This window comes from Adiantum capillus-veneris, chromosome 7 (assembly GCF_014529385.1).
Source record: "Adiantum capillus-veneris isolate H3 chromosome 7, ASM1452938v2, whole genome shotgun sequence".
Taxonomy (NCBI): domain Eukaryota; kingdom Viridiplantae; phylum Streptophyta; class Polypodiopsida; order Polypodiales; family Pteridaceae; genus Adiantum; species Adiantum capillus-veneris.
The window spans coordinates 83,125,653-83,137,877 of NC_140937.1; the positions used below are offsets into that span (position 1 = coordinate 83,125,653).

Below are 12,225 nucleotides of genomic sequence, written 5' to 3' on the forward strand. Positions count from 1 at the left end.
AGCCTCACCCACATGTACCTAGCCTGTTCATCCTTGCGTGCTATATATATCAGTGGCTGCAGTTCCTCCCTGAATAGAACTGCCATTCCCCCTGAGCCTCGTCCTCGATGCTCCGATCTATATCCGCTCACCTGTGGCATGGATTGTCCAGGTGCTTGATGCGTCTCAGAGTAGAAAATGATGTCTCTCCCTGTGAAGCTATCCTCAAAGGCCCCTATATCAAGACGGAGTCACCCATTACAATTCCAGGTTGCCATCTTTAGTGTGGTCCCATAGGTCTCGCACCGTCATTCGGGGCGTTGCTCCAATATCACCACCTTTCCATCCCTGTAGAAAGCAATCTTCCCCTTTTCCCTTGCTGCTCTTATTTCCGGCATTACTTCTTGCATATGAGCAATCTATGAGAGGGTGAGGTCATCTTCAAGAAAGATGCCAGTCTTCTTTAGAGTCGGTCTCTTCTTCAAGAAGTCTTTCTTCGCTTCCATGGAGGGGAAGCGGAGAATGACGAGGTTTCTCCGTTGCTCCCACTTTTCTTAGAGCCCACTCTCCAAGCCCTTGTATGCGTTTGCTCGCTGACTCCCATGAGACTTGGCTGGGCCATAACATAGTCCATTGTGCTGGCACCATGTTGGTGTGGAAAGCAAGTAAAAGCTCAAGCTGTCGAAAATCTTTGTAGGCCATTCAAAATGGCCAATCTATGTGTGGTTCCCATATCTATCAAGTATCTGCCATACTCAGTGTATTCCTCATCTTGTGATAGTCTGGATAGACCTATCTCTGTAACGTCCAGCTCCCTAAGCATCTCCTCGGAAGTATCATAAAATATTGTATGGTGGTGGGCAGTCATAGCATTTAAATCCCCTAGTATGATAATGTCACCATCCTTGGAAAACTCCCATATGTCATTATCCAAAATAGCAAAGGGGGATTGTCCTCTAGGTGATGCATATACTGACGTACTCGGAGGAAAGTAACAGAAAGCAATGTAGAGGTATTTGCCCGTCTCTGCCCTGAGCCCCACCCACATGTACCTAGCCTGTTCATCTTTGCGCGCTATATATATCAATGGCTGCAACTCCTCCATGAATAGAACTGCCACTCCCCCTGAGCCCCATCCTCAATTCTCTGATCTGGTCTCCTGTCTGCAAGCTCTCCCATCTATATCTGCTCACCTGTGGCATGGATTGCCCAGGGGCTTGATGCGTCTCAGAGTAGAAAATGATGTCTCTCCCTGTGAAGCTATCCTCAAAGGCCCCTATATTAAGACGGAGTGACCCATTACAATTCTAGGTTGCTATCTTTAGTGTGGTCCCATAGGTCTCGCACTGTCATGCGGGGCGTCTCTCCAATATCACCACCTTTCCATCCTTGTAAAACGCAATCTTTCCCTTTTCCCTTTCTGCTCTAATTTCCGGCATTACTTCTTGCATATGAGCAATGTGCGAGAGGGTGAGGTCATCTCCAAGAAAGATGGCAGTCTTCTTTAGAGTCGGTCTCTTCTTCAAGAAGTCCTTTGCTTCCATGGAAGGGAAGCGGAGAATAAGTGGCCTTTACTTCGAGGTTTCTCCATTGCTCCCACTTTTCTTAGGGCCCACTCTCCAGGCCCTCGTATGCGTCTGCTCGTTGACGCCCACCAGAGTCATGAGTTCTTTCACCTCTTCATCCACATTACCACATTATCTTGGTCTTTGAGGCCACATATCCTTGCGTGTAAGGCCCGCACATGTCTCCTTTGCTCCTCTTCTGTTGTCAAGTTGATGATGGTTGGCGTGGGAGTGGGGGTTATTTCCTTGCCTTTCCGTTTCTTGACAATCTCGATCCATTTTTCGGCCGTTTCTACTTTTTGTTGGGTGTTTGTGATGACATCTACCCACGAGGTCGTCATTTCTTTTTGTTGCTCCCCACCTTCTTTGATGGCTCGCACTTGTTCCTTAATCGTGTCAAGCTCTCCTTCTTCAAGGACATTCTGCGACGCACCTCTGCAAGCTCTTTCTTGAGTAGTACGATTTCCTCATCTTGGGCCTTCACACGATCCTCGAGTGTGTGTATCGTGCTTTCCTGTACTGCCACTCGTGCGTCGAGTTCGTTAATAGTACCTAAAAGGTGGCGGTTGATCTTGCTGATTCTCTCTCTCTACGTGTGCAAGCTCTTTCTCCCTTTGTTTGAAGGCTAGAATGGCCTATGAGCGGAATTTCTAAGGTATACAAAATTAATTTTTAGTCCTTGACTTTGGTTCTGTGCCCTTGAGGTGATTTTAATAGAAAGATTTTCTCTTTTGGATTTTTTTTTTAGTCCTTGACTTTGGTTCTTGTTATGGATTTTTAGTGTGACAGGAACAATGACTTGAAGATTGCTCTGCTCCATGTGTCATTCATTAAGAAGATATATAAGTGTATTGGAAAAAGCTCGTACCTTCAGCTCGTGCATCCCGTGGTTCTATTTGCTTTACAGCAGTCCACGGATGCTGAAATTGTGGCCGCTGCTTCTACATTAATAATTGAAACCTGTGAAGAGCTTGGAGTCCCCATAACATATTTCCAGGTGCAAGATGAATTGAAAATTCTTGGGAGTTCATGTCTTATTGTTCCTTCTTTTCGCTGAAAATTGCTTTAATGTTTTTTCCCTCCTTTCCCTTGAGGTACAGACAATAGGACCTTTATTGCAACAATTTGGCCGGGATATTGCAATATGTGCCATTGACACCATAGTTGAAATTGGTAAGCTACAAGTTCTTTTACTCAGTTGTGATAGCTTTGGCTAAGTAAGTTGTGTTTTTGGGTACAGGAAATCGGCTGGGGGAATGTCTGGTTGTGAAGCACCTGCTTCCAACTTTACGAGCAATGATTCATGTTTGCCTCTCAGCTATGCCAAAGGAAAAAACTGGGCCAGCAAGGAGCTGGCACATGCTGGTAGTGAAAGATGCAATTGCCCTTCTTGATCGGCTGCTTCCCTTTCTTCCTTCGACAGACGTATATTTTGCACTTGTCCAGGTATCTTTGTTGTTATATTTTTTATTTACTAGCTGTACCACTAGTGTGGGCCTAGGTGTACGTGAAAGCATAACAGCACAAGCTACGGAATGCAAGGCTATGTGCAGTTCTTCATCTGGCAGCCCTAGCCAATATGATCTATATGAACTAGACGTCCAACTCTGCTGGAGCATCTGGATAGATTTTATGTTGGTGCATGGACAGCCTCAAGGGGTGGTGCCACCTCTATTTGGGCCGGTTCTGTATTGTCAAATCATTTCCATGTTTCACTTTACATCTCTTTTGGGTTCCTTCGGCGCTGAGAAGAGGTGCTCAGATCCCAAAGCGAGTTCTTTTAGAGCAGGATCTACGTCAGCAGTTACAACAGCTTTGGTCAAAGGAGGTACCATCTACCGCTTCACCTGCACAGCTGTTAGCCTCTTGCATCATTGAGTCCAGTCGCTTGTGAAGGAGACAGCATGTTTTATTCGTAGAGAGATTCAGCAGAGAGAGTGTGCTTTACGTGCTCCCCTCTGCTCTATGCAACGCATCGTCTATTGCAGGTAGACATACATAGATTTTAGAGGAGCTACGCCGGCTCCAGGACATGAGGTCCGAGTTTTACTCTCATGCTTCGGCGTCCCATTGGATCTCGAGAGGGGACATGATGAACAAGGATTTCTTTGCTATGCACAGAGAGAGACTAGGAGGGTCTACAATGCATGCAATCAGGGATTTTGCAGGGGTATTGCATACAGAGCCGGATTAGCTGCTAGCTTTTGCTTTGGGTTTCTATGAGCACTTGTTCACGACAGAGACAGTCACTCAAGAGGTATAACAGGCTAGAGATCAGGTCTGGCACTTCACGATGAGGCGAGTGACTACTGCCATGTGCCTTTAGTTGATGGCTCCTTTTTCCTTGGATGATTTGCAAGATGCAATGCATAGTTTGGCTCATTCCTCTTGTTGTCCATGTGATGATCTTCTTACTAGAGACGACTTATTGGGATGTAGTACAGTTGTGGCTATTGAGAGGTTGCCAGGATATATTTGATACGGGTTTTATGCTGCAGTTGATGTGTTCCGGCTTCATATCTCTTATACTGAAGGGAGGGGGCACCTCTCATTTAAGGCAATGGTGGCCCATCACATTCCTCTCTTTGGTTTATAAGATATTGGCGAAATTGATAGTGCTAGACTGTGTCCTTTTTAGCAGGATCTCGGGCAGGTTTTGTTCAGGATCGGTGTATTTTGGACAATTTTTTGTGCTTTCATTAGGTATTAGGTGGGCTCGATCGTTCCCTGGGTTTTCCAGCTGCGTGGATTAGAGGAGTCTCGGCACTGCTCATATCAGCTTCTATTGCAGTGACCATTGCAGGATTTGTTGGTTTGAGCTCTCTCGTTCCGTCGGGAAGGGCTGCCCAATGGCACCTTACTCGTTTTTGTTTGTGGCGGAGACGATCGGATTTCTTCAGAGCACAAAGGCCAGGTATTAGAGGTCTACTCATGCCTGTTGAGGATGAGCTAAATTTAGTAGATCAGGAGTATGTTGATGAAACTCTATTGTTTTACGCCAAGCCATGGGTGTTATAGATGCAATTTGTCCTTCCTTGGATGTATATTGTTTGGCTAGTGGTACACGCATCAATTGGAATTTGGCACAAGTCTTTTGGCATTCTTGTGGGGACTGATGATATGCCGATCTGGGGTACAGTGGATGGCTTTACTTGGTTGAGACCTGGTCAGTCTTGTAGATACTTGGGGTTTCAGGTGGGTATGGATGTGACTTGGGAGCAACAGTTTTCACCTGCTATGCAGTCGATGCGTAGGAAGCTTTGCTTTTGGTCCTCGTAGCATCTTTCTATGGCTGGTTGAGCATTGGTGACTAATCAAGTGTTGTTGGCCTCTGCTTGGTACATTGCATCATGCTGGACGCTACATGAAAGCACTATGGCGCAGCTGAGGCACTTGATTCGGAACTTCCTTTTTGGGGGATATGATGGCACTTGTGACACTCGGGCTAGTGTTTAACGGTCTACAGTGATTCTCCAGAGGGTGGTTTGGGTATCATTGATCCTGAGTTGCAGAGCAGTGCACTTCTTACCAAGCTGATTTCAAGGGGATTTTTCCCAGGCAATGAACCTTGGAAGATGTTACTTCAGTCTACCTTGGCTACCGTCACTCCCACCCATGGTGTTAGAGACATGCACACATAAAATGCAGGGATACGGTTACGGATGCGCCTTTGCATCAAGATCATTTGTCTCCTTTCATGCGCTCATTGCTACAGTTTTGGAGCTCCAAAGAGAGGAGTTTAAGTGACAGCCTCTCGTACGGAATTCTTTGGTCAACATCCCTATCCATTCAGTGTTTGGAGACCGATTTCATTAGCTAGGGCAGCGATTAAACATTAATCGGGCTATTTGGGATGCTGGTCCAGCGAGTTCAATGAGCACTTGGTGCCGTGATAGATTGTTGCTGGCATATATCTTGGCAGAGAGGTATGCTATCCGCAGAGGAATTTGGCCCAGGATTCTTGAGATTTGAGTCTACCATTCAGGACTTGTGGGAGCATGTTAGGAGAGGACGCTTCCATAGTATCAAGGTTGGGTACTTTGATGGGTCTGGCACAACCCTTCTTGTCAAGTATCAGTTTTTTACGTTCATTATTGCTAGAGAGTAGGAATAATGAGAAAGGGCCTGTTCTTCCTAGCCTTGCTTGGCAGCTGATTAGAGTAGTGGGTTGTTGTGGCAGAAAGCGATGCTTGGATCCTCATCTCTTTGTAGAGAAGGTTGCCTCTTGGAGGCTTTGGATTTAGGAGATTCGTCCTTTATCTCAACTATATTGGGATCTTGGTTGGTGGCAGTGGCCGTCGGATGTACAGAGACATGCTCTAGTCACTTTTTTAGAGTATTTTGTCAGGATAGGTTGCACATTACTTGTGAGTAAGAAGTCTTGGTTGCCCAAACGATTGAGAGAGTGGTTACGCAAGTTTATCACATGCTCTTATATATCAGTTTCAGTTTGTGTTGTGGACTTTGAGAGTGGCACAGAGGATTCCTTACTTCCATTGGCTGTTTACTCATCATGGTCTTCCAGTTGGCTCTTGGTCTGGTGAGTTGGGCTTCGATCCTATATATGTACGGTGTACTGGTGGGATTGTGGAGACTCCCAGCGAGTGCCTTTGGGGTTGCTTCACATCATCCCTTGTTTGGAGAGCTCTTGCAGTACTTCTTTCCAGAGTAGGGGTCTAGTTGTCTTTCTTACGTGGGGAACAGTCTCGTGGTTGATGCATTGTCCTTGCAATCATTTTTTTTAGGGTGTTGTAATGGATCTAGTTTTTATGCTGACAGTCTCAAGGTATCTCATGGGTACCTTGAGCATGATACCTAGAGGGGATGTGCAACATGAGGCTCCTCAGTGTCGAGATGAGGTGTTTTGCATGCTAGTTGCCATTACGTTGTGGAACGTCTGGTGAGCTATTTGCTGTCACATTCTCAGTGCTGCACCGTCCTCTACTGTGGACATCCTTGCAAACATTTGGGTGGATATTATCCACACTCTACGTAGCCAATGGGATTTAGCAGTGGATTCCTCGAGGGCAGCTGAGGAGCACATGCTTGTTTTTCTCAGATGATGGGCTCACTACCAGATGTTTTTTAGTTTTGTCAGAGGTCACATTCGGTGGCATTACTCCCCACCACAATGGTTCATCCTGCACTCCTCTATACCTCACCTTGCGGACGAACCACTCGACCATAGCCACCAGCCGACAGCATCCCCTCGCTGGGGGCAAACGTCCGAGGTTGTACCGGGCGTCCCATACCACTCGTCCTCACCTCCTCAAGGTGACCTTGCGCACTTCTAGCCTCGCAGGCTAACCACTGACATTGCTAGTGGTAACTGCAAATGAGGCCTTGGCCTCGTTTTATCAGAGTGACCGACCATACTGGTCGGGTTCACACTACATCCGCCCAGACACTAGACACCCATCCTGACGGTGTCATGGAGTAGATCCCCTCTCTTGTGATTGGGACATAACATACTTCCCCCCTTAAGAACTGTTGATGTCCTCATCAATGAAGTGGGGATTCTGAGCTTTCAAAGCTCTAACCGATTCCCAAGTAGCAAACTTTTTAGATTGACCCTTCCATCTAATTAAATACTCACCACCATAAGCACATCGGCACGAATGACGGGTACAGTGACCTAAAACGGCCTCTGGTTCTCCAGGAATATACTTATGTAGCGCGGATAATGTGTCGTGCTCTCTACAGTGTGGGTGTCACTCAGTGCAATGTGCGAGACAATCTCACTCAACAAATAGAAACTCTCTCAAACAGAATGAAACACAGAAACAATGGATAACAACAGAGACACAGCAGTGGACCAGAACATATGGACTCGACTAGCTCAAAGAACCATGTACAGACTCTGGCGTGGCAGCACACTCAGCTCCAGCCCAGGACTCACAGATACAAAAATGGGGTGTCGAGGCTCGGAAGTGCTCTGTGTAAGACTCTCTGCTCTCTCGCATGATGCTGGACCAAAGGTGAAGAAGATAATCCGATGACCAACCGCTACCACTCCTATGTACCACCATAAAGAGCCACCAACGGCTCATAAATGTCAGCCATGTGGTGACCTGGCCACGAGGTCCACTAGACCACCGCCGGTACCTTGCCACGTGTCACTCCTAGGCCAGAGGGTCCAGAGGGTCCGTCCAGTGTGAACTAGCCTGGACCAACTGTACTAACTGTGTCCTGTGAAAGTGACACTGTAGCCCGGCTACAGGTTGCCCGCCACAAGACCGCTCACCGTCTCGGTGAGGAATACTGAAAAAACTGTGAAGGAAAACCACTAGAAGGAAAACCACTAGGTACTGCATCCGTACATCTTTCTGAAGCAGGTGTTAGGCCCATGACCTTACAGACTTCAAAAGTGGAGTTAAAAACACTGCACTGCTTGCAATCGCCTTAAGCCTCTAACTAGGCAGGAACCCAGTATGTAGGATTGTAAAGCCTGGGCCATGCTTGTAGTTGCAGATGACCCTTGCCACTCTTTTTGCAACAACACTCTTCTCGAAAAGAGGGATGACCATAAACCCGAGTAACACCGCAAATAGGGTTAAGCTCCATGATGATGACAGAATGAAAGCTGAACTTGAGAGGGCTAGATAGGGTTTAGTGGGAGTGAGGGGTGGGTAGTGGTGAGAGGGGAAGTGAGGGGGTATGGGCGAGGGGAACTGGGTAGGGGCGAGAGGGGGAGGGTAGGGCGAGTGGGGTGGGTAGGGGCGAGAGGGTGGGTAGGGGGAGGGTAGGGGCGAGAGGGGTGAGGGGGAGGGGGTAGGGGCGAGAGGGGGTGAGGGGGAGGGTAGGGGTGAGTGGAAGAGGGTATGGGCGAGAGGGGGAGGGTAGGGGCGAGAGGGGGAGGGAGAGGGTGGGTAGGGGCGAGTGGGAGAGGGTAGGTAGGGGCAAGAGGGGAAGGGAGAGGGTGGGTAGGGGCGAGAGGGGGAGGGAGAGGGTGGGTAGGAGTATGGGAGAGGGTGGGTAGGGGCAAGAGAGGGAGGGTAGGGGCGAGTGGGAGAGAGTAGGTAGGGGCGAGAGGGGGTGGGTAGGGGCGAGTGGGAGAGGGTAGGTAGGGGCGAGAGGGGGAGGGAGAGGGTGGGTAGGGGCGAGTGGGAGAGAGTAGGTAGGGGCGAGAGGGGGAGGGAGAGGGTGGGTAGGGACGAGAGGGGAGGGTAGGGGCGTGTGGGAGAGAGTAGGTAGGGGCGAGAGGGATGAGGGGGTGGGTAGGGGATGTGGGCATTCTGATTGTGTATAGGATTGAGGGGATAGGGGTAGATAGGTGCAAATAAAGAGCACACAACTATCATGAGCGAGACAGCCATCACGATCTTGGAATTCATCTTGCAGGACTGGCTCTGTAAAGGGTTGTTGCTAGACACAGAGAAGAGATTTGTTCTGGTCGGAGAAGCAAACACCAAAGGGATTGATGTTTGAGGGGGGGTGAACTCCTGTAGAGTAGATTTCTTACTGCTTCTATGCTGCTTCATAGGCTCAGGTGGCACATTAGATTTAGCTACTGTGGAATCATTTGAAGAGGGTGTTTTTTCAGGCAAAGAGTGAATAGAGACTCCATAACAAGGCATAGATTTGGTAGCCTCCAACCACTCCAGTAGATCTTCGTCTGCCCCTTCAGGTGTAGTAGGCTGTTCCTGTGCAGGGTTGGTTTCCATTGACAAAGAAACTTGCTGCACCACAGGATCCATACCACCTTCTAAGAGAATGGGTTGCATCGAGGATCCAGAATCATGTATCCACATTGCGTCGTTTCCCCAATCATGAAGTGCTTTAGTGTGTCGCAGCCATGGTCTTCCAATGAGCAAAGGAAATCCGCCCTCAACCCGGGGAAGACGAACCACAACAAAATCCAAGTTAAAAGTAAAGTCTTGTACCTGCAGAGGCACATTATCCACTATGCCCACTGGGTAGACTGTCCGCTGGTCGGCCAATGTAATTGTGAAGGGAGCAGGGCGAGTAGGCTGTAGACGTAGAGCTAGCATAGTGAACTCGGGCATCAGGTTGATGCCAGATCCACCATCCACTATCACTCCTGAGAATTGCCGACCTAAAACGGACACTGTTAGGCGAGGGCTTCTATAATCAGTGAGTGGAGCAGCAGGATTGGATATCATATAGGACTCTGACTGTCGCACTGGGAGGTGCCCGCCACTAGGACCTGCTCCATGGTAAAGTGACTGAATAACTGCAAGGGTGTCACTTCTGAAACTCGCATCTAGTCGAAGCATGTCATAGAGGGACACTTGTTGGAAAGTGTTCTTCAAGACTGTCTCTGCTGTATGCTTCTCTTTTTCTACCTGTTGTTGTTCCTCTGGTACTTTGATCTTTTTTAAGTTAGCAACTGCTTCTAAGAAAGCCCCATCAATATCGGAGAGCATAGTAAAAGATCCTTTCTTAGCACTAGGGAATGGCATGTCAGCTGCTGGAGGAGGTGTAGGCATTGGGGAGGAAAGGGCTGTACCTACTGGAAGATTGAGGCCGAGGGCTGCCCTCTGAGCTCGTGTGAGGACACCAGCTCGCTCCTCTACCAGCTGCAACTTGTCTTGAGAGGCAATCATATGGGCAGAAAGGGGTGGCTTGGGGTTGGTACTAACTGCTATCAAATTGATCTTGGGAAAGGTGAATTCAGGTTGGCTCTGACTTGGGCTCGCAGAGGTAGCGGCGCGTTGTTTTGGACAATCCTTAGTGTAGTGATCCTGAGCCTCAGGGCAAAGTTGGCACGGAGAAGAGCCTTCTGGCAGAGGGCATTTGCTCTGATAATGCCCATACTCTCCGCATTTGTAGCAGAGTATGGGCCGATTGGAAGGACGAAACGGGGGACGAGGTGGTTGTTGCATGGAGTTGGAGGCTGAAGTGTAGAAGCTCTGAGGGGTTGAGGTGGCATTAGCATTATAAAAACTTTGAGTCGGGAAAGTACTTGACATACCTTGGACAACAGGGGTATTGCACAAAGGTGGCATGTAGTTGGGATGGCCGTAGTGGGAAACCATGTTGGATGATGGTGCTAACCCTTGTTGGAGAGAAGGACCAAGACTTTGCTGTATTTTGTGCAATCCCTTTAGGTAGTAACAATCCTTGTCCTCATGTCCAGATTTTTCACAGAAGTGGCAGTAAACCCCAAGGGGGCATTCCTGCGGAGGGTGCCCTGGAGAGCGGCATGAGCTACACCAAACCGTAGCCTTAGTCTCTTGCTGACACTTGAGCTCTTCTAGCTCGCGCTTAATCTGTTCCAATGCCTCATGATTTGGAGGCTTCTCTTGTCTAAGAGAGAAGGACCTCTCCTCTTGAAGAGCTCGCTGTAACTTTAGGGCTTCCAATTCCCTGCGTAAAGAAGTTAAAGGATCAGTAGGACTACCTTCCGAGAACACAGAGGGAGTATCTATTTGAGGAGAGTTGTTGAAGAGCTTCCTAGCTCCCTCTATTCTAGTAGCAGCTGCGATGAACTCGTCGAGAGTGGCGTCGGGTCGGAGACTCTCTCGGAGTTTTTGCTGAGAAGTTTTGGGAAGCGCCTTCTCCACCCACTTTTTAACCATGAATTCACCGGGTTGTTGGGGAAGCTTGGCCACCAGCGACTTAGTTTTCGTCATAAGCTCCGCAAAAGTCTCCTCAGGTTTGAGCACCATGTTGGCCAACTCATCCAACACCTTCTCCTGGTAGTCACCCGGCCTGAAAGCTTCACAGAACTGCTGTCTTAAGGCTGCCCAAGTTGCAAAATGGGTCTTTGCAAATTGGCTGTACCATTTATCTGCTAGGCCATCCAGGGTGGATGGAAATAGTACCAAGTAAGCATCTTCTCTGTTCAGCCCACGTCCCCTACAGAGAGATACAAATCTCCTTGCATGGTCGTCAGCATCTTCTGAAGACAGCCCTTTGAATGTAGGGAACTTGATGTTCACCTTGGCCAAAACACTAGCTAGTGGCTCCATGATTCCTTGCTGAGTCTGTTGCACAATAGCTTGTTGTAGAAGAATAGGAGAGAGCTTTTCTGGAGAAGGTGATCGCGAAGATGGGGAACCTGATGAAGGAATGGGTGATGTGATATGTGGAGGTATAGGTGATGAGGTTGAAGGATTTCTAGAAGGTGTCAAAGGTCGTCTTCTGTGATAGTACTTCAGAGGGCTCGGTAGTGGGCTTTGACGCTCAACTGACCTCCTTGTATGTGTCATGCAGTGACCTCCAGTCCAACCAAGCTTTGGGCAAGAGAACCTTGAACTGGCTGAAGTCTGGTCTAGACTCTACTAGACCAGACGAGTGACTAGACTAGCTGGACCAGGGACGAGGGACGAGGAGGACTAGACCAGGGTCGAGGGGTCTAGACCAGAGACGAGGCAAGTTGGACCAGGGCGAGAGGGGACCAGGCCAGCAAGGTGAGAGACTAGACCAGCTAGATTAAGCTATCAAGGGTGAAACTGGACCAGACCAACAGGCTGCACAGGCGAAGCGACCAACAGGCTGCACAGGCGAAGCGAAGAAACCAGCTACTCAACAGAGTGAGACTTCAGTTGAGGTCCCACCGTGATCGCCAAAATGAGAGCACGTGTAGCGCGGATAATGTGTCGTGCTCTCTACAGTGTGGGTGTCACTCAGTGCAATGTGCGAGACAATCTCACTCAACAAATAGAAACTCTCTCAAACAGAATGAAACACAGAAACAATGGATAACAACAGAGAC

General features: G+C 48.5%; 1 protein-coding gene across 7 annotated transcripts in view; it reads left to right on the forward strand.

The window, feature by feature from the left end:
- The window catches only part of LOC147454132 (protein GFS12-like), a 192,659-nt gene that overhangs the window by 48,452 nt on the left and 131,982 nt on the right, over nt 1-12,225 (forward strand). For all 7 annotated transcript variants that reach the window (XR_015188597.1, XR_015188596.1, XR_015188598.1 and 4 more), the window contains 3 exons: nt 2,326-2,541; nt 2,645-2,717; nt 2,785-2,990. Coding sequence is in view for 4 of the 7 variants with exons in the window: in XM_086516145.1 (XP_086372271.1) it covers nt 2,326-2,541; nt 2,645-2,717; nt 2,785-2,990 (495 nt within the window). In the remaining 3 variants the exon portion in view is untranslated. The remainder of the gene's footprint in view (nt 1-2,325; nt 2,542-2,644; nt 2,718-2,784; nt 2,991-12,225) is intronic.